At 36.8% G+C, this 23,721-nt stretch overlaps 1 protein-coding gene across 4 annotated transcripts; it reads right to left on the bottom strand.

Moving 5' to 3' along the window:
- Window positions 1–14,031: 14,031 nt before the first annotated feature.
- Tac1 (tachykinin precursor 1) lies at window positions 14,032–22,139 on the bottom strand. 4 transcript variants are annotated; one of them, XM_020154952.2, is made up of 7 exons: window positions 21,864–22,137; window positions 21,355–21,486; window positions 20,269–20,365; window positions 19,769–19,813; window positions 19,223–19,246; window positions 17,753–17,806; window positions 14,032–14,604 (listed from the first exon to the last, which is right to left on the bottom strand). In XM_020154952.2, the coding sequence occupies exons 2-7, from the start codon at window positions 21,475–21,477 to the stop codon at window positions 14,555–14,557; spliced, it is 393 nt and encodes a 130-aa protein (XP_020010541.1). In that variant the 5' UTR covers window positions 21,478–21,486; window positions 21,864–22,137; the 3' UTR covers window positions 14,032–14,554. The 4 variants fall into 4 exon arrangements, with proteins under 4 accessions (XP_020010541.1, XP_020010542.1, XP_073911532.1 ...); XM_020154953.2 differs by lacking the exon at window positions 17,753–17,806 and having other exon boundaries at window positions 21,864–22,139; XM_074055431.1 differs by lacking the exon at window positions 19,769–19,813 and having other exon boundaries at window positions 21,864–22,124.
- Window positions 22,140–23,721: the final 1,582 nt, after the last annotated feature.

Here is a 23,721-nt window from a genome sequence, read left to right on the forward strand (position 1 = left end):
AATATAATGGAGGGGTGAACTTGTCCAAGGTTCACTGTATGCATGTGTATAATTTAACAATGAAACTCCCTCATATTACTAATATATGATAATTAAAAAATAAAACAAAAATTTAAAAAGGGAGAATATTCTAAAAAGGGTAAAAATCACAAGCATTATCAATGAGTTTGTTAAAGTCACAATAAGGGAAACAATAAGGGAAACAGTATAACCAATTCGAAAGGGAATTCAAAGAACAAATGCACTTTCTGATCAGGAATGTTGAATTGAGAGAGCAAATGGAGACAAATGTCACATTCCTGCAATAGGGGAAGGTATGTAAATTAAACTTCTGCTCAATAGCAAAGAATCTGCATATCCATAGATAAGATTTGGTTTCAATTTCTGTGAGCTTTTGAAGTTGTTAGTTGGTTCAAACTCAGTGAATGATTAAAACCAGATGCCAAGGAATGATGTATACTATGTAGGGAATGTGTAGTTTTCCACTGAAGCCCAGAGTTTTCCTATAGTGTGATGCTAGACCTAGAATGAACCACACAAGTGACTTAAGATACAAATTAAAGGATGTGCTCACTCATCTGAGGGCCCTTGCAGGACCCCGAGAGTGAGTATTTCCTTAAACTCCATATCCTGGGCACATAATTCACCTCACTGACTCCTGGCCCTAATGCACTGCAGTGGGTTTGTACTGTGCCACAAAGAAAATTTTCTGTAACTTAAAAACATTTGAAAGGCATTACTCTAGTCTAGTGCTCTCAAATTTTAATGTGAATAAGTCAACTGGGGATCTTATGAAACTGCAGATTCTGATTCAGTATTGGTCTGGGATGGGACCTGAGATTTTGCAATTTTTAAGCATCCTGCTGAATCTGACCACACAATGAGGAAATTAGCAGGCTTTCTAAAGGACTCTGATACATGCTATAATTTCAGAATCATTGTAGTTTTCTTAAAATACTGATTTCTGGGCTCTAAACCCAGAGTTACTGATTTAGCAAACTTAGGAAGGGGCTCAGGAATTTACATCTCTAACAAATTGTAGGTGATGATTATACTACTCATCCAGGAACCACACTTTCAGAATGATGACAGTGCTTTAGGCCATGGCGTACTAAGCTTATCTACCAAGGCTGGAGTTCTTACCCTGCTACCAGCTTAACCCAGTATATCTTAATTTCTTATAGCATCTTTCATTGATTTAAAAGCATAGTTTAAAATATTTTTCCTTAAAATAGTTTTAGATGGATTTAGGTTAAATGGTTTTGAACTCTCTGGTATCTTAGATTGCCAGAATTAGAACAGGACATACTTGATAGCTCAGGTTTCATCTCTATTCAATTTTATTGAGGAGCTACAAGGTTTATTCTTAACTGTTTTGCTGTAGGAAGCTAAGTTAGAGGATTATAGTTGTAGAGAGAGTATCTCCTCCCCTTGAATATTCACAGGTATCAGAGAAGGAACAAGGTAGCATAACATGCTTGCAAACAGCCATTCTTATCAAAATCTGGTGTCTTAATTGTTTAAAACCTAAAATTTTCATTCATTCCCTCCATCAAATAGATAATTATTAGTAAATGCACATTGAATAAAATAGGAGAGTTGGTCTATATTTTTTAAAATGACAATGATTCTTTAGTTAAGATAAAGGATATTTTAAAACTTCTCAGTTACAGAAGTTCCACATGAAACAATAATTCAACATTCACAGGCATTCAATATATTGATCACTAAGAGGTAAAACTGAGTTCAAGGACTCCTCATTTGTCTCTATAATATCCCTATGCCCGACCTCTAGCCGACACTCAATAAAAGACAATTGATTAAAAATGACACAACAGAGCAAAGCTGGCAAGTAGAATAAAATATTGGTGTGTCTGAAAAAGACATGAGGTAGATCACAACAAATATGTTAATAAGAGTAGTTAGAATTCTAAGGTTTTGAAATTTAAAAAGAACAGAACTGTTAAGGCAACAAGAATATATCACTTTTATTCACTTGCCTTCCCTTTTGGTTTCTTGAGCTATCCTTTTTTGAGGGTAGCATTATTGAGAATCGTTCATAATCTTCAGAATATTATAACTGTTCTGTAGTTTCCCATATTTCCTGGGCTTGCATTACATATGTTTTGTGAATGTCATGTGTCAATATTATGGTCCCATGATAAAGTAATTATTGAAGCCCACTGAAATATATAATTTTATGCATCACAAGGGCTTTTTAGTATTCTTTGTACTATTGTTGATAACTTTCTGAAAGTTTTCTGTCAGCTTTTTTCCATTTTGGTGGTACTGGGGTTTGAATTCAGGGCCTCGCACTTGCAAGGCAGGCACTACCGCTTGAGCCATTCTGCCAGGTCTTGAAAGTTTTCTTTTTCTTTTAAGACTACCAGGATTTGAGGGAATCCACAAGTTGATTCATTTTCTGGATTATCTGGAAAGAGGACAGAATATTTCAAAATATTACAGAATAATGAAAGAAATATGTAGTTAAAATAAAAAGATAGTATAAATAAAATTAGTCTATCCTGGATATTGAGAGAAAGATGCTGGTATGACTTTTCCATGAATGGCATTAACACCATTGATAATATATCATGATAAAGATACAAGAGAAAGAATATTGACAATCTGGAGCAAAGACAAGACTCTTCTGTAAGTCATCTCATGCTTTTTAAAACAGCGTACTCCTTTAATTGCTCCATGGTCTATAACACTGCAGGGTCCTATATTAGAGATTTGCAAAATTGTTTTTCATAGTTCAGAATGTTTCATTAAAGAATTCTAGTTCTGCATATGTGTCTGTTTGCTATTAAATACTCTTTAAAATTATAATCTAAGGTAAGCATGGCAGTTCATGCCTGTAGTTCCTGCTTCTTGGGAGGTTTTGAGTCTGGTGGATAGCTTATTAAGTCCAGGAGTTGGAGACAAACCTGAGTGACATAGTGAGACTCTATCTCAAAATTAAATAAATAAACAAATCTAAGACTTTTAAGTTGTTAGCCCTATTTTTATCCAAGCTTTTATTGAATTGCTGGCTATTCAGAAATTCTAGTATATAGTTAATTAATTCTTTAGCACTATTGAATTTAAAAATATATTCTATTACATTACAGTGTGTAGCTGACAATTTATTTTAATGCAATGCAAGTGAAAATTATCTAAGAGTTTCCTTCCTGCTTTATATCCTTTGCCATCATGTAGAACACATTTTCTGTGGTTGTAATTGGAATACATTTTTAAGACATTTAGTAAAAACATTGCTCAGTTCACCTATCTGTACATTAAAGTAGAGGAAATATCCAAATATCAAAGCCACGTTTAAAGGAGAAAAGTGTAACTACTCTGCATGTCTAAAAGTAGCTGAAGTAGATTCTTAAGGCAACTTCCAGAGTTCTAAGTGCATATTGAATAGTGTCAGTATCATGAAACTGTGTCCAAGACACTCCAATGTGACTCTTCAAAAAGATCAGTACTCATTTGATGGTTGGATCATATTCAAAAAATTTCCCCTATACCTGGAATTGTGTTTGTCTCTGTGTGCATTGATGACTTCTTATGTGGTAATGACAGGACAGTGTGGAGAAGGAGGTTGGAGACATCCTGAGATACTTATTGCTGAAAAGATCTGAATTAGAGCAATTAAAATAACACTAAAGCATCATCTTGATTCTTGAAGTTGCCTTATGCATCTTTGAATGACAAGAGTCCTCTATCATCCAAGTTCTGGTCATGTGACACCTTTTCTGTCCATTCATCCATCTTCCCACCCCATTCAGTAATGGGACAGTACCATTTCAGGTGAAAGGGGTTACCACAAAGCAAGAGTGAAATGGCCTCTGCCATTCCAGAGATAATACGTTCCCAGTACTTCTGTTATGGCAATTAGTTCAGTTAATTTGTCACATTTCATCCTCCTGTTAGACAGTGAGTATTTTGATATAAGCTCCATTGTTTAATTCATGGGTAGTTTTCACATTGCTCTTATTACAGTGTTGTACAGCTATAGGATAGTTGAAGTGTGATGAATGAATGAATCAATCTTTCTTGTCCATTAGGTTTTACCTTCTGAAATGGTATAAAACAAACTCAACCTTGATCATTGAGAGTTAGCATCATATAAAATACTTGGGTACTAAGGGAACCATTACAATTGAATTTTAAAAATCATCCAAAGTATGTCTGTGGAATTATAGAATACATTTTTATAGCTTAATATAATTGAATAAAGATTGAAAAATAGTTATAAATGCAGAATGATATATTTGCCTAATAGATTTAATATCTTTTCAGAAGAGGCCATTAATGTGTACTAGGAAATAATAACATCTTATGAAATAGCAATAAGTGAAGTTTTTAACTTCCCTAAATATATCTTTATGCCTAATAATGACTCAATGAGCAAATATTAAAAAGTATTTCCATGAGTTTTTTTTTAAAAGAACTTTCTTTTGTGTGTACAAGCTATTTTGGAAAAAACAGGTTATGCAGGAAAATAGTTTGTAATTGAGACTAATATACACACAGCTTAGGAAGAGAGGAAAGGAGATGTTGGTTGGAAATTTCTTCTACTTAGGTGACTTCCCTCCTTTTTGAGAATATGCCAATTTGGGTTAGGTTTAGTCCTCTCTTTAGCTTTTAGTTTCGTTTATGCTTCTTGATTCATGGTGTCCTTTTATCTTTTCTTTCTTGTAAACCTAAATTATTTTTAGTATAAACTATTTTGGTACACGAACAGATTCACTTATAAGATTTCTTTTTGGCAGTAGTGCGGTTTGAACCCAGGACCTTGAGCTTGCTAGGAAGGTACTCTACCACTTGAGCCACACCCTCAGCTCAAGATTTTTTAGATAAGGTATTTTATTTTAACTCTTAACTCTGTAAAGTTAAGAACATGGGGGCATCAGTAGGAGACTTTATTTCATTTTATGGCTTTGTTCATGAATTTAGGGGCAGTCATCCAACAATGTTAAAATGGACACACAGCTCCTTGTAACACACATTTACTTCATTTCTCCTTTAGGAGGCTGGTCAGTGCCACTCTGCAGTCGTTTGCAAGAGTGATGTATGGAAGACCAGTTTCAGGTAATGGAGTTATAAGAGGGGTTTGTCTGTACCCTATAACTTTTTAAAACAGTGTGTGTGTGAGCACGTACGTACTTAAAGTACATAGTACATATACATATGATTTGAAGAATGATTATAAAGTGAACAGAAATGCTAAGAAATCAAATATATTCAGTACTTTTAAAATGCCTATGTACTCCTCCTCTGTACCTTGATTCAGTAAAGGAAAGCACTCTTCTGCATTTTGTGTTAACCATTTCATTTTTTGTAGTTTTGCCACTTATTTACATATCTCTAAATAACAAGTTGTTCAGTTACTTTTCAACTGAGTAAAAAGTGCACATCTAGGCTGTGCTTGGAAAGGGAGACATTGCCACGATTCCATGAAGGCTCCAAGAGAATGTAAACTGAATAGAATTTCTGGGCTGTGAGCTGGCTTTAGTGTTCTTTAGTGTATAGAGCCTGTTTTTGGAAACAAGTGGGCAAGGCCATGAATTAGTCCTGGAGCACAATAATTTGGCAGAAAGATGGAATAGACCTAGAAGCAGACAGTAAGAAGAAATATGGTCAGGCAGTGAGCTGCTCTCTATTTTTGTTTACAGTGTACCAAGGCTTAACCCCAGGTTTTAGGAGTATATTGAAGCAAGATCTTTCCACGAGGGTCCTGGGCTTGCCAGGCACGGCACTTAGAAGAGAGAGCAGGAACCTCTTCAGCACCTGGACCAGTTCTGCTGGACTTTCTGCTTTGAATTTAAAATCTGGTAGGCTGTTAATGGGGGTTATAGTGATAACAAGCAACATTATATGCTATAGGTTGAATGACACTTCTCCATCCTGGCTAGAATCTCTCCTTTCTAGTGCATAGCATAGCTATCACTCCGGAATCTACGTGTACAAATTTATCTGAGAATTTGTCTTTTTTCTGTGTCTAGGCTTGTTCCCTATATTTCTTACTTTTTCTCTGTTAATTCTCTTTTTAGTAAGCATAGTTACAATCAATATTTGAGATAGGGCACATGCAAGGCAAATTTTTGTTTGTTTTACTTGAATTGTCAGAAATTTTTAAAATCTACCACCCTACTTGCATGATGCCTTGGCTGGCTTTTTAGTCAGTTTTCCCAGAAGAAGAAATAAAGCTGCCACACCCTTGCTCAGGTGGTGAAAACGCCTTAGAGGACAACCATACTGGGCTGTAATGTGTACTAAACTTAATGAAATCTTTGTTATATCAGATATACAAGCGCAATGTATAAAAGCTACTGAGCTGTCTGTTGTTAGGTCCCCAAGGTCCCCAAACCATATGCCAAGTCCCTGCCTGGTCCCATAGCAAAGGCAAATTGACATCTACTGAGGAGAATCGCCAGAGTTTTTCTTTCGATTTCAGCAAAGAGAATATTCCCTGTTCTTCTCTCTTTGGCCTGTTGTTCTTCATTGTTCAAGAGAAACTGTCAATATAATATCTGTTACTTTGGGAGAAATCAGTGAGAAGGGGTAGAGGGAGAAGTCCTACTCTCAAGGCTCAAACAAAGCACTCACAGCAGACAACCATATGTTCTTCCATGTCCAGCTTGTGGGAGGCAAAAGTAGGAGGATCATGATCCAAGGCCAGACCTAACAAAAGTAAGAGACTCTATTGGAAAAACAAACTAAAGGCAAAGGACTGGGAACATGGCTCAAGTGTCAGAGTGCTGTACAAGACTCTGAGTTCAACCCTCAGTATGGGGGTTGGGGGAGCAGAGACAGAAAAAGAAAAAGAGAGACTGGGAGGGTTAGAGGAGAGAAAAAGGGAAGGAAAGTAAAACAATTTCGTATTAGTAAAGTTTTAGCAGCTATATTTGAAGGCTAAGCAGTCTCAAGACCCCCAACTTATTTTTTTAACCATACTTTCTGTTCTTATGCTCCTGATTACCAAGAAGAAGATAAAGCACAACTCTGTTGTGCCATATCTATATTATAGTCATTATATTATTCATGATCTCATTTTAAATGTTTAATAGATCAAATAAACTATTAAATCAATGATTATCATAAAAATGATAGTTTTAGTATTACTAAAACTGTAGTAAACATAAATGATTCATGGAAGGGCTTGCCAAACTTTTCTGAAGACTGTATTGTCTCCAAAGTGCATATAAACCTCAAATTGCAGTGTATTTGTATGGTATTAAGAAAGCCAAACCCTTCCCAGGGGTTCTTCTTCATATGGTAACATTTTCCTTATAAGATTCAAACAGTGTGAAATGCTTTTTGTTTAATAACAATGCAATTCTCTTACCCGATATTTTCCAAGTTCAATGCTTCTTTGACACTTCTGTGATAAAGACTTCCTTTTGTTGTTATATACAATACGGAAAAAATTTATTCCCACAATACATTGAAGTCTGCTAGAAAAATAAATCTGTTTATAACTTCAATGACATTTCTCTACCTCTAAAAATAGTTTTAAAATCAGTCAGGCATTCCATTGTTCTTAATATGGAATCAAGAAAGATCCTGTGTAGTCTCATGGAAGTATGTCTTTCTAGCATCACGTCTCTCCACCTGCTCTGTGTTGTAACCATGCTCAGATATTTGCGCTCCTTGGAACACATCCTGTTTTTTCCTCTACCTTTTTGTTTCTGTTCTTGCTTATTTTGGAGCTCCCTCTTCCTGACTCCTCAGGCAAACTCTTCTTTTTTCAAGACTCAGCTCTTTCTAAAACAGGAATTGTTCCTATCCTATTACTTCCTAGATGGTACCCTCTCTGCATTGCCATGATACTTTCCACTGACCACTGGTATAACTTTATCACCGGGCATTTAGTCATTTTTAATCTGTGCATTCCCCCGACACACTTGTACTTCGCAAGTTTGAGGACTATGGCTCATATATTGTTTATCCATAATTGAATACCATTATCACAACTAAATTATGAACAAGAATTCCTTATCGTCATCAAATATCCACTGTTCAAATTTCTCTGTGTCATAAGTTTTAAAAATTTGTCTATGTAGGATTCAAAGACTGTCCAGAGATTGCAATTTGTTATTATGTTTAACTTACTGTTCTGTTTCCTTTTTTTTAGATTTTAAAGTGTATTTGTTGAGGATCTGGGTGCTTTTCTCTAGATTCCCCGAAGTTTGGTTGTTCCTCATTATGTTCCTGTGAAGTCATTTATTATGTTCCTGTGACTTTATACCTCTTCAAATTGTCAGTTAGATTAGAAACTTATTCAACCCCGACTTTGGTGGGTTTTTTGGGGGAAGGTCAAGATTTCTTATATGAGGTTGTGTAAGTCCATGAAGAAGCACATGTTACTTGCTTATTTCTCTTTTGTGATGTTAGCAGCAATGAGTTGGTGCCCTAGCAAAAGACTAAGAATGTATTTTCCTTTTGTATAGCTAATGCTTAGTACACTATCTATCAGAAGAAAAGAATTTCACAATAGTGTTTTTCATGTATGAATAGTCAATAAATTAATAAATAATCATTGAATATCTTTGATTATATACAATCCTGTATAACACAACACACAGCAGTCCCAGTAGCTTTTTAGGATAGAAGGATTTAGAAGATTATAGCAGGCTGTGATGCACAGCCATTCCAGACCTCAGTTGCCAGCACTGTAGATGGGAGGTGGTGTGTCCTTGTACCCCAACATAAGACTGTGTAACACCAGGTTGTGGTTTAATTGTTCTATAACTGTCCTCTTGGTCATACTCTGCATTGTTTCATGCTTTTCTGTAATAGAATACTTCCCAGGCATGCCATGGACAGATCAGTGCACAGGGAATGGTTTTTAGTATATTCACAGAGTTCTACACTATCACCACAAATAATTGTAGAATGATAACAATGTTATCTCAAAAGAAAACACTCTACTCTTAGCAGTTAAACCCCCCATCCCATTTCCTCAACCCTTCTACTCCCTAGCACCCACAAGTCTACTTTCGCTCTCTGTGGATTTGCTTATTCTGAACAACTTATATAAACAGAGTAATTAAATATGTGCTCTTTTGTGAATGATTTCTTTTACCCAGCAAAACATTTTTACGTTTATCTATGTTATTGTATTTTTCAGTATTTTATTTATTCTTTTGTTGGATAATATTTCATTGTATAGAGATACTGAATTTGCTTATTTATATATGGGTTGATAGACATTTGAGTGTTCTTACTTCTTGGCTCTGAGTAATGCTGCTATGAGTTTTTATATACAAGTGTTTGTGTAAACATATGTTCTCATTTCTCTTTGGGATGCACATACGAATGGAATTCCTGGGCCATATGGTAACCCTATGCTTAACATTTTGAGGAACTACAGACTGTGTGCCAAAGTGGCTGCACATTGTCCAAAGCAATGTATGAGGGTTCCAGTTTTTCCCTATTTTCCCCAATATTTGCTTTTACCAACCCTTTAAAAAATGTAACCACCTTATTTGGAGTCAACCTCATTTTGAGTTTGATTTACCTTTCTCTGATGACTAATGATGTTGAGTAACTTCTCTTGTGCTCATTGTCTATTCTTCTTTGGAGAAATATCTATTTAAATCTTTGCCCATTTTATAATGATATATTATCAAGATGTAAGAGCTTTCAGTATATATTCTGGATTCAAGTCCCCAAATTAGGTATGTGACTTTCAAATATTTCTCCCATTCTGTGGGTTGTCTTCTTACTTTCTTTTTTTTTATTATTTTTTATTTATTCATATGTACACACATTTACTTTCTTAATAGTATACATTGTTGTGAAAATATTTAACTGTGATAAGGCTTAGGAAAATTTATCTATTCTACTCAAAGCTACAAAGATTTATTTCTGGTTTCTTTCAAGAGTTCTATGGTTTTAGCTTTAACATTATAGTCTGTGATCCATTTGGAATTACTGTTTGTATGTATGGTGTTTTTATCATTGTCAGGGTTTACCTTATCTCTGTTTAACTATAACTTTCCAAAGTTTATCTTTTTAAAATTATTAATTTCTAAGACCTACATCTATTATTTTGTGCTTATTCTTTTAGAATTTTAAATTTTATTAATATCTGGATTTTTATCTTAATTCTTTTATTCTTCTTTCATTGGACTTATTTTGTTCTTCTTAGTGTCTTGGTAAAATCTTCATTAAATTTCAAGCTTTTAGATTTTGCAAGAAATTCACTGATGGTTATAAACTTCCTCATGAGCACTGTTCTGGCTTCAGATCCAGGTTTTGACAGGTCTTACGTGGGTTAACAAGGCCTGCTTGTGAGCTTGGATCTTGGCTGGATCTGTGAACTTAACTGGTTAACTCATTTCTTCACGGACATGAAACTTTCTGTATAGGATGAAGTTGGCTTACTCTGCCTACACAGTTCACACAAGGAGCTTTATGCTAAGTAACTGCTTTTCTTCTAGGAGTCTGGAATTTAGTAAAGTGCAGTTTGAAAACAAATTTAGTTGCAAAGCTGAGCATTTGGAATAAGATTCTATTTGAAAGCTTTGGAAACGATATGTCTTTCACCTAGTACGAACAATTTTAGTTGCTCAAACCCTTATTCCTTATACATAAGCCATATCCTTTATGCTGCCAGAGGGTGTTTGTGTGATAAGCCTCCAATTAAAACATCGGTGCTGAGTCTCTAATAGGCTTCCCTGAACAGAAACATGGCACTTCTGTTGCTGCATCTGTGTTGGTAGAGAAGAGTGTGCTCTGGGAGCCCCTCCCAGAAAGGGGAGCGCGTAAGGAAGACAGCGCATGCGTCTTTTTTTAAAAATTGTTGTTGCAATTAAAAACTGTTCTGACTTTTCACAGATCTAATAAAACTGCTCATATTTATTGTAAATATGCATAGGTTTCAATTAGTTTCAGTTTTTTTTTATTTGTAAAGTTTTTAAAGCTTTCTGTGGGTTAGAGTGTATTTTACATTTTCTCTCTTTGGTATTTTTATATTCATTTATTCTTTCAGTTTTAGCCTTTGTACATTTTTGGTTCATACATACCTGCACTTTCTCAAATTAACTATCTCACAGATGCTACAACGTTATCTTCAGTTTTTCAGTCCTTGCAAATCCTGTCCCTTGATTAGTGCAGCTTATGTTCCCATGCCTTCTGTGGATCGGGGCAGTGAACAATTCTCAGAGTATGGTGGAGGCTTGACTGGCTTTCATCAATGTAACATGCAAATTTATACTATCTTCTTCCCAGAAGGACAACTGTCTTGAGCTGTTTCTGTGTTTTAATAGAGGCTTAAGTTAACAGCTTTTAGTTGGTTCTTCTTCTCCCCCAAATTTGTCTTCACTACTAAATTATAGTTTGCTAAATATTATTTTTTGTAATAACTTTGAATATTTTGTCTCCTTATTTATTGGCATCCATCACTGCCAATGAGATGCCTGCTTTCTGCTGTGATCAGTTCCATATTTTGGAATTGGGTTTGTCCAGTGGGAGGCTTTAACAGGAGATCAGACAGTGGGAGGAGAGTAAGGTTGGGACACTTTTTCTCTGGCCTCCCCACTGTGCTCCATCTTCCCATACTAGATTACCTTGTTTTGACACTATCATTTGATCCTTCTGGCTTAGGGGTGACAGGGGCTCAGGGTGCTAGAACATTCTGTTGCTGGCTGTTCTACACCTTGCCTGCCTTGCTAATTAATTTCTGCCTTGCTAATTAGTTTCTTTATAAATCCTCCTTAAACCACTTGCTTGAGTATTATTTCTTTTTTGCCCTTGACACTGACCAATGTAAAAATGAAAACAAAACAGAGGAAACAAAGCAATAAAGTAGGCAAGTAACTTAATTATATAGCTTGGTCTTTTTGTGTCTCATAACAGAATGAAATATTTCAGCACTGGAGGTATGGCTCAAGCAGTAGAGAGCATACTTTCCAAGTATGAAGCCCTGAGTTCAAATCCTAGGCCCACCAAAAAAGTTTACTTACAGAATGAAATATTTTAGAAAGAGTGTAGGTGAAGAAGATGCATTTTTAGCTAAAGGAAATATTCCTCCAAGGAAAAGTAATAGTACACGTTTCATGAGTCTCAATGCAAAGCTGCAGTTGCTCTCCATCTCCCTGTTCAAGATGTTGGTGCATTTCTGGGCCTGGAGGGAAAGCAGGTGTGAGCGAGAAGTGACTGATAAGTGTCTCCATGCAGTGCTGTGAGGTTGGGATGCAGAGAATTATAGGATCTTAGAGCCTGAAGGGGCCACGGGGACTACTAGTGCAGCCGTGATCTGTACAATGTACTGCAGCGTTTGTGGTAGAGCTCTAGATTTAAATTTGTGAGGAAAATATTAAAAAGCCACCTCCAGCTGCTGCTTAGTGTGCCTATGAACATTTTTAATGATTAAAATATAGTACTAATTTTCTCACAGGCATTTGTAGGGTAGCTAATGATGACAACAGGCAACATTTACTCTCTGTGCCTGAGAGATTTTTTTTCCAAGCTTCACACACTTCAAGGCTTTATGTATACTATTTCATTCAATGCTTGCTTAAGCTCCACGTAGTGGGTACTATTGTGTTTCCAATTTTACTGGTGAAGAAAATAAGGCAAAGAAAAATGAAAGAAGTTGTTCATCATTACAAAGCCATTAAGTGATGGAGCCTGAACTTGAACCTGAGCAGTTTGAAACATACGCTCTTATTCATGATGCCGTTCCTCTTGTTACAACATGGATGGAGAAATATATGTGTATATGTTGCTTTGTGTCTAACAAGATATCTTTTATATTCTTCCATGTTATTAAATGCACCATGTTACTTTAAATGACTGTATCATATTCTGTTGTATCAGTATGTTTAGTTAACTTCATTTGTAGGAATTATTTTGTTCTGCTTTTTTCTCAAAAGTTTCTTTCTCATCTTGACTCTTCTCACATTATAATCTCTGACTCCAACATTTTCTTAAGCTTCATACCTCTATCTGTAAAGTGGTTATTACAATAATGATGATGTTTCTCTTATTCCCTTAGTCTATGTATAACTTTATACATGTTTTATATATGTTATAATAATTATTTTTCAATAGAATGCTAAATGTTGTTGGGCAGTAGAGCTATAGGATGAATTTTCTCCATTATGTGATTTATAATATTCAAATGTATTTGTAATAATGAAAATTAGTTAGAGGTTTTTTTTTTTAGCAAACCAATTAAAGGTACAGAAGTTAAAATATGCTTTGGTTCATTTCTCCTACAAATAGTTTCACTGATCAACAAAAGTCACCAGTACAGGCTCAAGTGATGAAGTTTTATTTCACTGAGTGATGCTGGTCCTGCATGATTTGTCAATATTTGACACTGTGCAATCCTAAAGCAATTCTAAGGATACTTATCAGTCCTTTTCCATGAATAAATACACTCTTCCCTCCCATGTTCTTAGTGTTCTGTATTTATTCCTGATGCTTCTGCAAGGCAGAATTACATGTGTTAGCAATTCACAGGCGCTCCCTGTGCCTATAAGGGAGTCCTTTCTTCATTATGATTATGTGTCCTTTGACTTTCTATATCATCGTCTGACAAACTTTGTGAGAGTCTGATTTGATATCTTAATTCTAGTGAAGCTCACACGAGTTTATCCTTGAGCTGTAAACAGGGCTGCAAAGGTAGTGTGCTGATGTGATGTTTTGCTCATCAAGGAAATAACCAGTGAAATTCATCTTTAAAATAGAACAGATTATTATCTTATCTGTAATAAGGAATCACAGCATATTTTAACCAGAACTTAGCCTTCACTGTTTGGCTCACGAAATACAATTGTTTTCTCTTCGAATCATGTCGTATCAAATGGCTTAGCAAAAAAACCCATGTTATGTGTGTGGGGGCACACACATGTTTGTGAGCATGTATTTGTGTGTGTGTGTGTGTGTGTGTGTGTGAGAGAGAGAGAGAGAGAGAGAGAGAGAGAGATTGTATTTTAACCAAAACAGCTTTGAACATACTTCAATCTAGAACAAGAAAGATTGCTGATTTGACATAAATATTAATGAAAGAATATGACAAAAATCCTGAAGATATTTTTCTTTTATTTAAAATGGTATCTATCACAACACATCATATAATGAATGAAGGCCTTAGAATCACATTAAAACTTTTAAAAACATGAAACATGCTGCAAGAAGACAAATATAGTTTGATAGCGAAGTCTCGGCACATTTTCACCAAGAAAATGGCCAGGGAAAGCATAGGACCCCACAGGAATTCCCCCTTTTCAGCAGAAGCAGTTGTGACTGCTTCAAAACAATGGTTTCTTTCTTTGGAGGCCAAGTCATTGATGTGTTCATAATTTCATCGAATGCTGTGCTGTGCTGAAATTTCCACTGATTCTACTTTTGAGGGAGTCATCATATTAGAATTACAACACATGTTTACAACACATATGGCACAATATGAAAAATAAACACTTTTTTTAGTTTTCACATCATAACGATAAATATTATTAAATAAATAATTATTCTTCATAGTGCATGTTTTATTTTACCATTCATTGCCCATTGACACAAATGAAGCTGAATAAATAAGTTAGGGAGTTTATTTACGTCTTCTTTCATAATCCTGCATTGCACTTCTTTCATACGCCACTGAAAACAAGAGAAGGGAAAGTATGTCTTAGGAGGATTCACTGAGGGAGTCAAACAAACTTCAAAGCACACAGTGATTTACTATAGTCATTAGGATGTTTTCCCCTCTGAAGAAGTATTTCTAAGAATTTTATTTGTATATCTTCCAATCTTCCTCACTCTCTATTCTGATTAGAAGTGATCTAAACACAGAACTCTAGGTTTCATTGATTATATATTTGGTGCTTCAAAGGTAATATATTGCATTTCCATGATATAGTACGATACTGATATTCAGCAGCTTTCTTTAGCAGTGGCAAACACTCATGGTGAATTATAGAAGGGACCAGGTCTAAAATAACCAAATAGTAGGAGGGTGAAAGTGAAACGAGGGACATTTATTCTAGGACAAAGGTTAATAAACTACAGGCCATGGGTGAACTCTACTCTAGTCCACCATTTTTTTTTTTTGTAAATTAAAACACAGACAAACACTCAATTATTTGTATATTATTTATGGCTGTTTTGGCTTTAAAATGACAGATCTTAGAAGTTACTATAGAGACCACATGGCTTATGAAGCTTAGAATATTTATGTTCTTTCTTTTCAGAAAAAAAATGGCAATCTCTGTTCTAGGGGCACCTACTAGTATGAGGGTCTCTTTCTGTCTTGTGGTTACTTTCCAATGATGGATTGTCCTAGAAACTTAAAACAGTTTCATTTTCTGTAGGTAATTCAACTGAGTCCACAAATTACAGCAGTTTAACTTACCTCCTAGCACCCTCACACCCTGTGAAAGGTTAATCACTGCATCTAAAAGTACTTAATACATAGCTAGTATTTAAGTATTTTGATTCGCTTGACAAAAAAGCCAAATATTATATTAATCATATAATAATAGATGTAATTTCAAAGGTATCTACAACTACAAAAGGTTAAGGATCAGACTATTATAATCAAATACCTAAGTATATTTTTATCATATTAGTCAGTACTTTATATACTTAGATTTACATTATAGTGAAATTAATGTGCTTTTGGAAAATCAGTACTTGTACACAATACTAAATTCAAATAGAAACCACAGAGGAACAATGTTAAGAACCACCGGTGCTATTCTAGTCTTCTCAGTAAGAAAGGTTTATTGAGAAGGAAGGTGAGAAGAAGCACCAGAGCTATCCCTTCCGCCTCCTAACTCTGATCTCTAATGTTCACCTATCCTGAAGTGATGTGAACAAAAAGCTAAATGTTTTGCATCAATTATGCATGCACAACCAAGATGGAACAGACTGAGCCCTAATCTCAACAGTTTTGAGAGAAGGAGATGTTTATTGCCATTCTCTTTTATTAGGAGAAAGATGTCTAGCAGAAGTCAGTCCCTGATGAGCTTTCGGTAACATGACTTTGTTCCTTACAGAAGTTAAGATGGATGCTAATTAAAGTAACTAAAGGCAAATTAGCAATTTTGCTGAGACATAATGTCCTCTAACATAGAAGCAGAGTTTCTTACCTGGTCCTTGAACACTGAAAATTATATGTCAACTTCTTCTGTGTGTCTGAGTTGGTGAGGGTTTCTATATTTATCAAATTGTCAAAGGGGTGTATGGTGTGGACTAAGACTATGATAACCATGTCTGAGCTGAGTGTATTGAAAGTTCCTTGATTGACAGTCGATTGCATTTTTCTTTTTATATTTTCTTAACCAAAACGGAAGAACAAAGATTTAGTTATAAATTGATTCGGATTCAGTACAGTGATTCTACTTATCATTACTTATATTCATATTATTACTTTTAGTACATTTAATCTGTTTTAAATTACATAGTATCTATAGTTTGTGAAGATAAGCATGTTTTGAAAGCTCCATCAATTCTGGAGATGGTGAGTTGATGACTAACATCGTAACTAAGAAAGCCACAGGTATGTGAGGATTAGTGTGTATAGAAACAAATAAATGCCACTGTGGCTTAAATGTATATTCCACTTCTAAAAGCAGGAAGAAATAAATGTATATTAATGAAACTAGTACAAGGTTTTTGTTTGGAACACTGGTAAGTTCTTTAAAACTTAAACCTCAGTAGCCCCAAATTACTGGTGAGAAAGTACAAAGGTAGCATATAAATTTGGAAAGTACAGAACTAATAAAAATACTAGGATAATTATTTTTGCATGAATACAGATAGTTAAGAGTTAAGCCAGCATATCTTATAGATTTTCTAGGAACCAGAAATATCCTAAATAGATAAGAAAGCTGCTGATTACTTTCTATCTAATTAGATGATTATATTTTAATCTACTTTTACTGACAGTAAAGAGAATTTGAATAGTTTTTCCCAGGAACTTAAGCTAATGGCTACCAGGCTTGGAGTGCTTAACAAAAAAGTCAAGTTCCATGAAAATGATACAAGGGATATTTAACCTTGAAAATAGTGATGAATGAGTTTAGAAATACAGAGTTTTCAGATTTTATCTGTGGAATTCACAGAGGATAAAAACTAAAGAGAACAAAGAAAAAAATGAAGACTTTCTATCAAGTGAAAGAGCTGTTCAGCTATAAAATGGTTATGAGGATCGTGACTTCTCTGTTCGGCAAAGGTTTTAGTCACAGGCCATGTGCACCTCTCAGGGATGACTTGATCACATTTCTTTTTGAAGGCACTGGGTTGGCCTCATCCTCTCAACATCCATCAGAACATTTAGATTTTGAGCTCCTACCACTTTGTAGAGAGAAAGTGATTTATATAAGAACTTTGTTTTCTTTATTTTTTAGTGTGTTTGAAGACTGCCAGATATAAAATCTTATAGAATTTTCACATTACTTTGGTGACAAGTGAAAGTCGCTCAGCTCTCCTTGCACCACCCACCTTTGATCAGTAAGACTGAGTACAGCTTATTGTACGGACTACAGGAAAGAGTAGTAGACTAGGCTGAAATTGAGGATAGGTAAGTACTAAATGGCAGAGAACAGGTGAAGCTGGTAGATTGAGAGAAATAGACTTATATTGTGGTGCTATTAGCTTGACTGCAAGTGCTGAAATTAAATGCTTTTCACCATACATACTAATTTAAATATATTATTTCTTTTTAATATTTTGAAATCTATGCCTTATAAAATAATAGAACTAGATTTGAGTTACTGTCTAGTTTAAGTCATGATTTTATACATACCAGAATTTAAAGCTCTTTTGCCCATTAGTCCAACAAAGGAATCTGTTTTATGCCCTGAAAAAATACATTTAGGGGTATTTTAATATGTATGTCTTTGAGGAAGGAAATTGTTATAACTAGAACAAAATAAAACACGTTTCTAAATATATATCTATATAATAAATATATATTTCAAATTTTGATGAGCCTGTAGAAATGAAGTTTCCTTGTAAGTCTTATTAATTATACTGAAACAATACAATGAAAGTACTTTTCTCATTCTATATCTAAATATTAGCATACCTTTTTCCATTTTATATTTTATCTGTTACATAAAGTTTTAAATACTGCTGCTATTTGAGCTACCTTTGATTTTGGGGAATCAATTTCACATTTGTGTTAGAGAAATATCCAAGATTATTTCTTTGTGTGACAGAATATGTAATATTTCTTAACAAGTGAACCTTAGTTAAGTAAGATTTCTATCTTTGATGATTATAATCTTCCAAAATATCATTATTTTCTTGGATTTAAAAATACTCCTCTTGGGAAAATATATTAGTTTTGACATTAACAGAGCACATATGCTTTTATTACATAGAATTCTGCTATATCCAATTCCCTTAAAAGTCAAATCCTTAGAAAGAAAATATGAGTGAGATTTGTTTATTTTCAAAGATGAAGTCTTTAGAAAAGGTTATTGTTTTGATGCTATGGGAAGAATTTCTCATGGTTTTACTGTGTTAGTTAAGAATAGGGCTGCTGCCTCATGGGGCCTCCTCTACCACTTACTTAATCAAATCTTAGACAAGGCATGTAAGAGGACACTGTGATTAAGATGGACCTTTGGGACTTCCTGTCACTTGTGGTTCCATTAACCGGGGAAACTGGAATCTAATGATCCTACAGTGCCACAATTCTGCTATCTTCACTGTCCTATGACAAGTTTCACTGCTTTGATGGATTGAAGTTTATCTTTCAATTATGGGATCAAAAAACTGCTTCTCTGTTCATATTTACCTTTAGTGTGGATTCTGTACTCAGCTCTTCACCCTTTCTACTTAATTAGTTGCTGGATTAGCTCCCCCCCAGCCTGGCAAAAAAATGATGTCATAAGGGCTCCAGCTCACCAAGTTTGAAGTTGTCTATAATTGTTGGGGTTTTCTGCAGTGTAAGTGGGGATGGTTGGGAGGGATTGGAGGTGAATGCAAGTGATGAATTTCTAACCCCAGTACTGAAATTCTAAAGCTATTCTAATTCTAAAACAGGTATTAAAGTAATTTTTGCTTTTATTTTTTAATATAAGTACAGATTTTATTCACATAATTATTCAGCTAGTCATATGTGGATGGTAGTTTCCTCAATTCTTATATTGTCTTAATTAAAAATATTAGATCCTAATTTATGACTGAAAATAAGGTAAAATATATAGTAGTATACAATATAATTAACATTAGCATTTGGTAAATGTCAAAATAATTTTGTACTCACTTTTGTGAGAGATCTGGCCATGTCCTAGAATAAAGAAATACAAAGTCAGCAGACACATATGCATTTATTTGAAGAAGCTACTTTATATCTTTTAGAGAGAAATATAAAATAAATTGATTTTTAAACTATGTAACATTTCCCATTATATATACTACCCTGAGGAATATAGCAGAGCCATAAATGATAACCAAATTATTAATAAAAGAGAAATATTTTAACAAAGGGATATTTATTAAATGCCTCTATGGACCACAGATTCAAATCCAGAATTTTGGGATTCTTGAGGTCTGCTAGTAACTGTAGGGCTATATCACCTACTATCTTCAAAGCTGGCCACCAGTTTGACACACACACACACACACACACACACACACAGAGAGAGAGAGAGAGAGAGAGAGAGAGAGAGAGAGAGAGAGAGAGATACAAATCCATCTCTTAATTAAACGGGTGTAATTAGGATCTTGTATTTCAGCCCATACAATATTTTATTTAGTTTTCCACATGTGAATTCACGACAGTAAAATAAAGATTTATAGGAATGTTTACCATAAAGAGACTTTAACAGGGCCACTTGTTTTTCAATTGAGGGATCTGACAAGAGATGAATTGACATTAACTATTCACACTAATGGTGCAATGAACTCCAGGAAACAGGATATTTCTGTCAGGCAACAAGGGGTGGCCAAATGAAACTGAACCCCAGAGAATGCTCTAAAGTAAGCCTCCACATGCCCTAGGACCATTTAGAGAACTACCCCTGGAGGCTTCTGCCTTTCCTTTCTTTGCGGTTTGGATCTTTAGTCAAGGAGACACTTAGCTAAGTTTGGCTCCTGTTTCGGGGTCACTTTATTAATGCAAAGCATGACAAAGTATCCATCAGACAGGTGGATGTGTTACTGAGGTGTGGGCCAGTCTCACCCTGGGAATTCCAACTCTTTTAGGGTGGAAATCTCTACTCAAAGAGCAAGAGGAAATCTCTACTCAAAGAGCGAGCAAGCAGGCAGGGCCGGTTGCTCAAGAGACCTGGGGACTGTGGCTCATCTCACCAGCATCCCGTTTGCCCATTAATCCAAAGAACTGCTGAGGCTTGGGTCTCCGGGCGATTCTCTGCAGAAGATGCTCGAAGGGCTCCGGCAGCTCCTCCTAGGGGACAAACAGAGTGAGGGGCCCAGTGTTCCCAGCCATTCTCACGTGCGCTCCAGCCGCCAGCGAGCCGTGGGTGCCCCGGGTGCTCTCGGTGGGGAAGCCTGCTTTGCCCCAGGCGACAAGCTCGCGGGTTTCTTAACGCCAAGGCTATTGGGGTCTGTGGGGAGTTCTCTCTCCGCTGGTGCCGGCCAGGAGCTGCCTCTTCCCCGAAGCCAGCCCCGCCTAATTGGCGGCAGCGCGGCATTTTCCGGCCCTGAGCGCTTTCTGCTCACTCCACTACCGCGCCGCCACCAGGCTTTGTCTTGTCCCTGGTGCCGGCTTTGGGGACCCCTCACCGCCCTAAATGCAAACAGGTGTGTATGTGTGTGTGCATGGGGAGCGGAGTTGGGGTAGAGAAAATGAAAACACTTTGCAAGCCAGACCCGCACCGCACAACTTTCTCCACTGGCGCGCTCCCTGGCGCCAATAGCCTGGGAGCCATATAAAAGGGAACTTGCAGCTCCCTCTAAATAAACGTCAAATCGGGAAGTTAGCTTCCCACCCACCTCCACCTCTCTAATCCCCCCGCAGCTCGCCCTTGTCCCCTCTTCTGCCTGCAACAGACTCTCCCTCTACTGTCCCCGGCATTTTCGAAAGCTCGGGCAGTACAGCTTGACGGAAGCCCCCGAAATTCCCTGTACATGGGAATGAAACCTTGCGGGGTTTTCAGCCTCGCTAAGACCTTATGTCATTAAGGCAGGCCATAACAGCTTCAGGGAATTCCTGGACCCGACGGTGCAACCCCCAGGAGCGAACTTAGTTCATGGCGTAAAATCCCATGCAGGACCGGGAGGATGGCGCCCCTCTCCATCCCACTGCATCCCTTCATTGAGTCTGGACTGGTCGCGGTTCCCGCCAGTCTAGCTAGGGTGCTATCTCTAGGGAAGGTTTGGCAGCGTTTGGAGGGCAGTAAGAATGGCGCGGGCCATCTCAGGATGGGGTCTCACCTTGATCTGGTCACTGTCGGACCAGTCGGACCAATAATTTAGATCATCGTTCGCACCGATTTCCTCTGCAAACAGTTGAGTGGAGACAAGAAAGAAGACTGCCAAGGCCACGAGGATTTTCATGTTGGGTTTCTGGGAAGAGTGGGGGAGAAGACACCGAGGAGAGGGGACATTATATATACACGTAGGAGTGGCTATCCACGAGTTAGGGCAGCAGAATTTTCAGCCCAACAACGGACCCTAGGTCTGGTTGAACCAAAATAAAAAGCATAAAGGCTATAACATCTCCCGTTTACCATTTTAAGAAAGAGATTCACGTCCCAAAAGATTCTCAAATTCCCTTCTCCCTGAATCTCAACTGTCCAGATCCCCAATCCACAAGCCTGGAGAGGCTCTGCAGGTGTGAGACAAAAGAGGAGCGATGATATTTGAGAAACCAAGTCTCTCACAGTCTCTCGCTGTAGCCGCGCCACCTGGGCAGATGCGCTCCGGGTGGCGCGAGTACTTACTGCGGCCCCAGGCCCGCGGGATCCTCACTGAGTCTGAGCGCACGCTGCGCGCTCCGCACTCCGCACTCCGGGTGCAGCCGCGAAGGAGGAGGTCCGACCGCGCTCTTTCGCCTGCTTGGTGCTTCGCGGTATTTATCCCAGGCGTGACGAGCCTCGAGACCCACGTGACACTCTCCCCACGCGACTTTATGCTCAATATTTAATTAGCCGCCTCCTCTCCATTCGCTTGCGTGATTGAGAGTTTCCGAGACAGTAACCCGTCGGTGTTCATAACATCTGGAACCAATTGGGATTGAAGTGACGCAATTTTAAGAAAATCGAGGTCTCACCATCCAATCCAGATTGGTTTGTCTTTTTCCGTCTGCAAATGTGACGCCCCCTCCCCTCTCGTTCCTAACAGGGTTCCGTGACACCTGAGATTACTCATCAAAATTGAGCAAAGTGACTCATTCCTCGGACTTCTGCAACTTTTCCGTCTCTGAGATGTCAGGATAAGTTGCACTTTTGAGGAAGGACAAATAATATATCTTTCCAGGATAAGGCATTAAGACCTCATCCTGGAAATCATTCTAAGAAACCTGCACTTAGTGAGAGGGAGGGAGGGAACAATCTCTTTCTGCTCCCACCTTTAAGTGTTTCTGAGATAGAGGCTCTTCCTGTGAGTAAAGCGTCCTTCTCCTAAGATCAGCTAGAATACTGGTATTTATTTAACATTACAACAGGATTTTCAGTCTCAGTGTTTCAGAAGATGGAAGCAGATTTATTTTACATTTGGGAGAAAGGGGGAAATTAAATGTGGTGCTGTATGTAGCACTTATTCTTACATCAGTGCCATTCTAGGATATCCTTTGGTCTTAAAGGTTCTTTTCTTTTTTCATCCAGGAGCAGGGGTTGGAAGAGGATATTTTTGCTTCTTTCCTCTGCGTTCTTGCTGAAGACCACAAAACCAGCAAGAATATGCAAGATCCTTCTTACAGAAGGACTACAGAGCAGTCATAGATTTCTTCTGCATGTGAAAGTAAGTGCAGGGAAGATGCTAACTGGGCAGTTGAACAAAATTATTAGACATACAACATCGGTCTATCTTTCATCTCTAAGTAAATTAAATGACATTGCATCTTGAGTGGAGTTGTTTGCTCTTCCTATTGTATTTTTCGATTCATTATATATAATTTTTAGTATAGTGTGTAAAGGAAACACATTTTTGCAACTCATTTAAACCAATAACTTTTCCCCTTTAATACTTGTTGTTCTTTCTTTAAAAACACTGTATTTTGAAATTCCCATGGGTCTCATTTGTTTAGATTTAACCTCAGAAGGTGAACATTTAATTTTATTTTCAAAACTTTTATAAGGGAAATTACAAAGATATTCCAAAGAACCATTCACTTGAAGTAATTTGCAAGTTTTATGTATAATCCTTCCAGTTTCCCCTCCACCCAGAATATTTTGAACCAACTTCCAGCCCTCTTATCATTGTAACTGTAAATATTTCAGCCCATCCATCCAAAAGATAAGAATTTTTAAATAAAAAATATAACCATGCCATCATTCCATTTAAAACATGAAATAATTATGCTACTAAATATCCACTCAATGTTCAACTGTTCTTTATTGTCTCATAAGTCTTGCCTATATCATACATTTTACTGGTTAAAATCAGAACTGAAATGAAATTAATACATACACTTTGTCTTAATCAGCCTGGGCAGTGATAACTAAATACTACAAACTGAGTGATTTATAAATAGACTTTTTTTTTTTTCCCTCATCATTCCAAAGGCTGGCAGTAAGTGGTCAGGGAATGAGCATGGCTTGGTTCTGGCCAGGGATCTCCTGGTTTCAGACGGCCCTCTTA

This window comes from Castor canadensis, chromosome 2, assembly GCF_047511655.1.
Source record: "Castor canadensis chromosome 2, mCasCan1.hap1v2, whole genome shotgun sequence".
Classification (NCBI taxonomy): Eukaryota; Metazoa; Chordata; class Mammalia; order Rodentia; family Castoridae; genus Castor; species Castor canadensis.

Excerpts from the sequence above, each read along its gene's own strand:
- Tac1 (XM_020154952.2), bottom strand. The coding sequence starts at position 21,477 with ATGAAAATCCTCGTGGCCTTGGCAGTCTTCTTTCTTGTCTCCACTCAA. Across the intron at positions 17,807-19,222 it reads TGGCCAGATCTCTCACAAAA|GGCATAAAACAGATTCCTTT; the intron begins GTGAGTACAAAA and ends GTATTTTTTCAG. Across the intron at positions 14,605-17,752 it reads CAAAAGAGCTTTAAATTCTG|TGGCGTATGAAAGAAGTGCA; the intron begins GTATGTATAAAA and ends TCTTGTTTTCAG.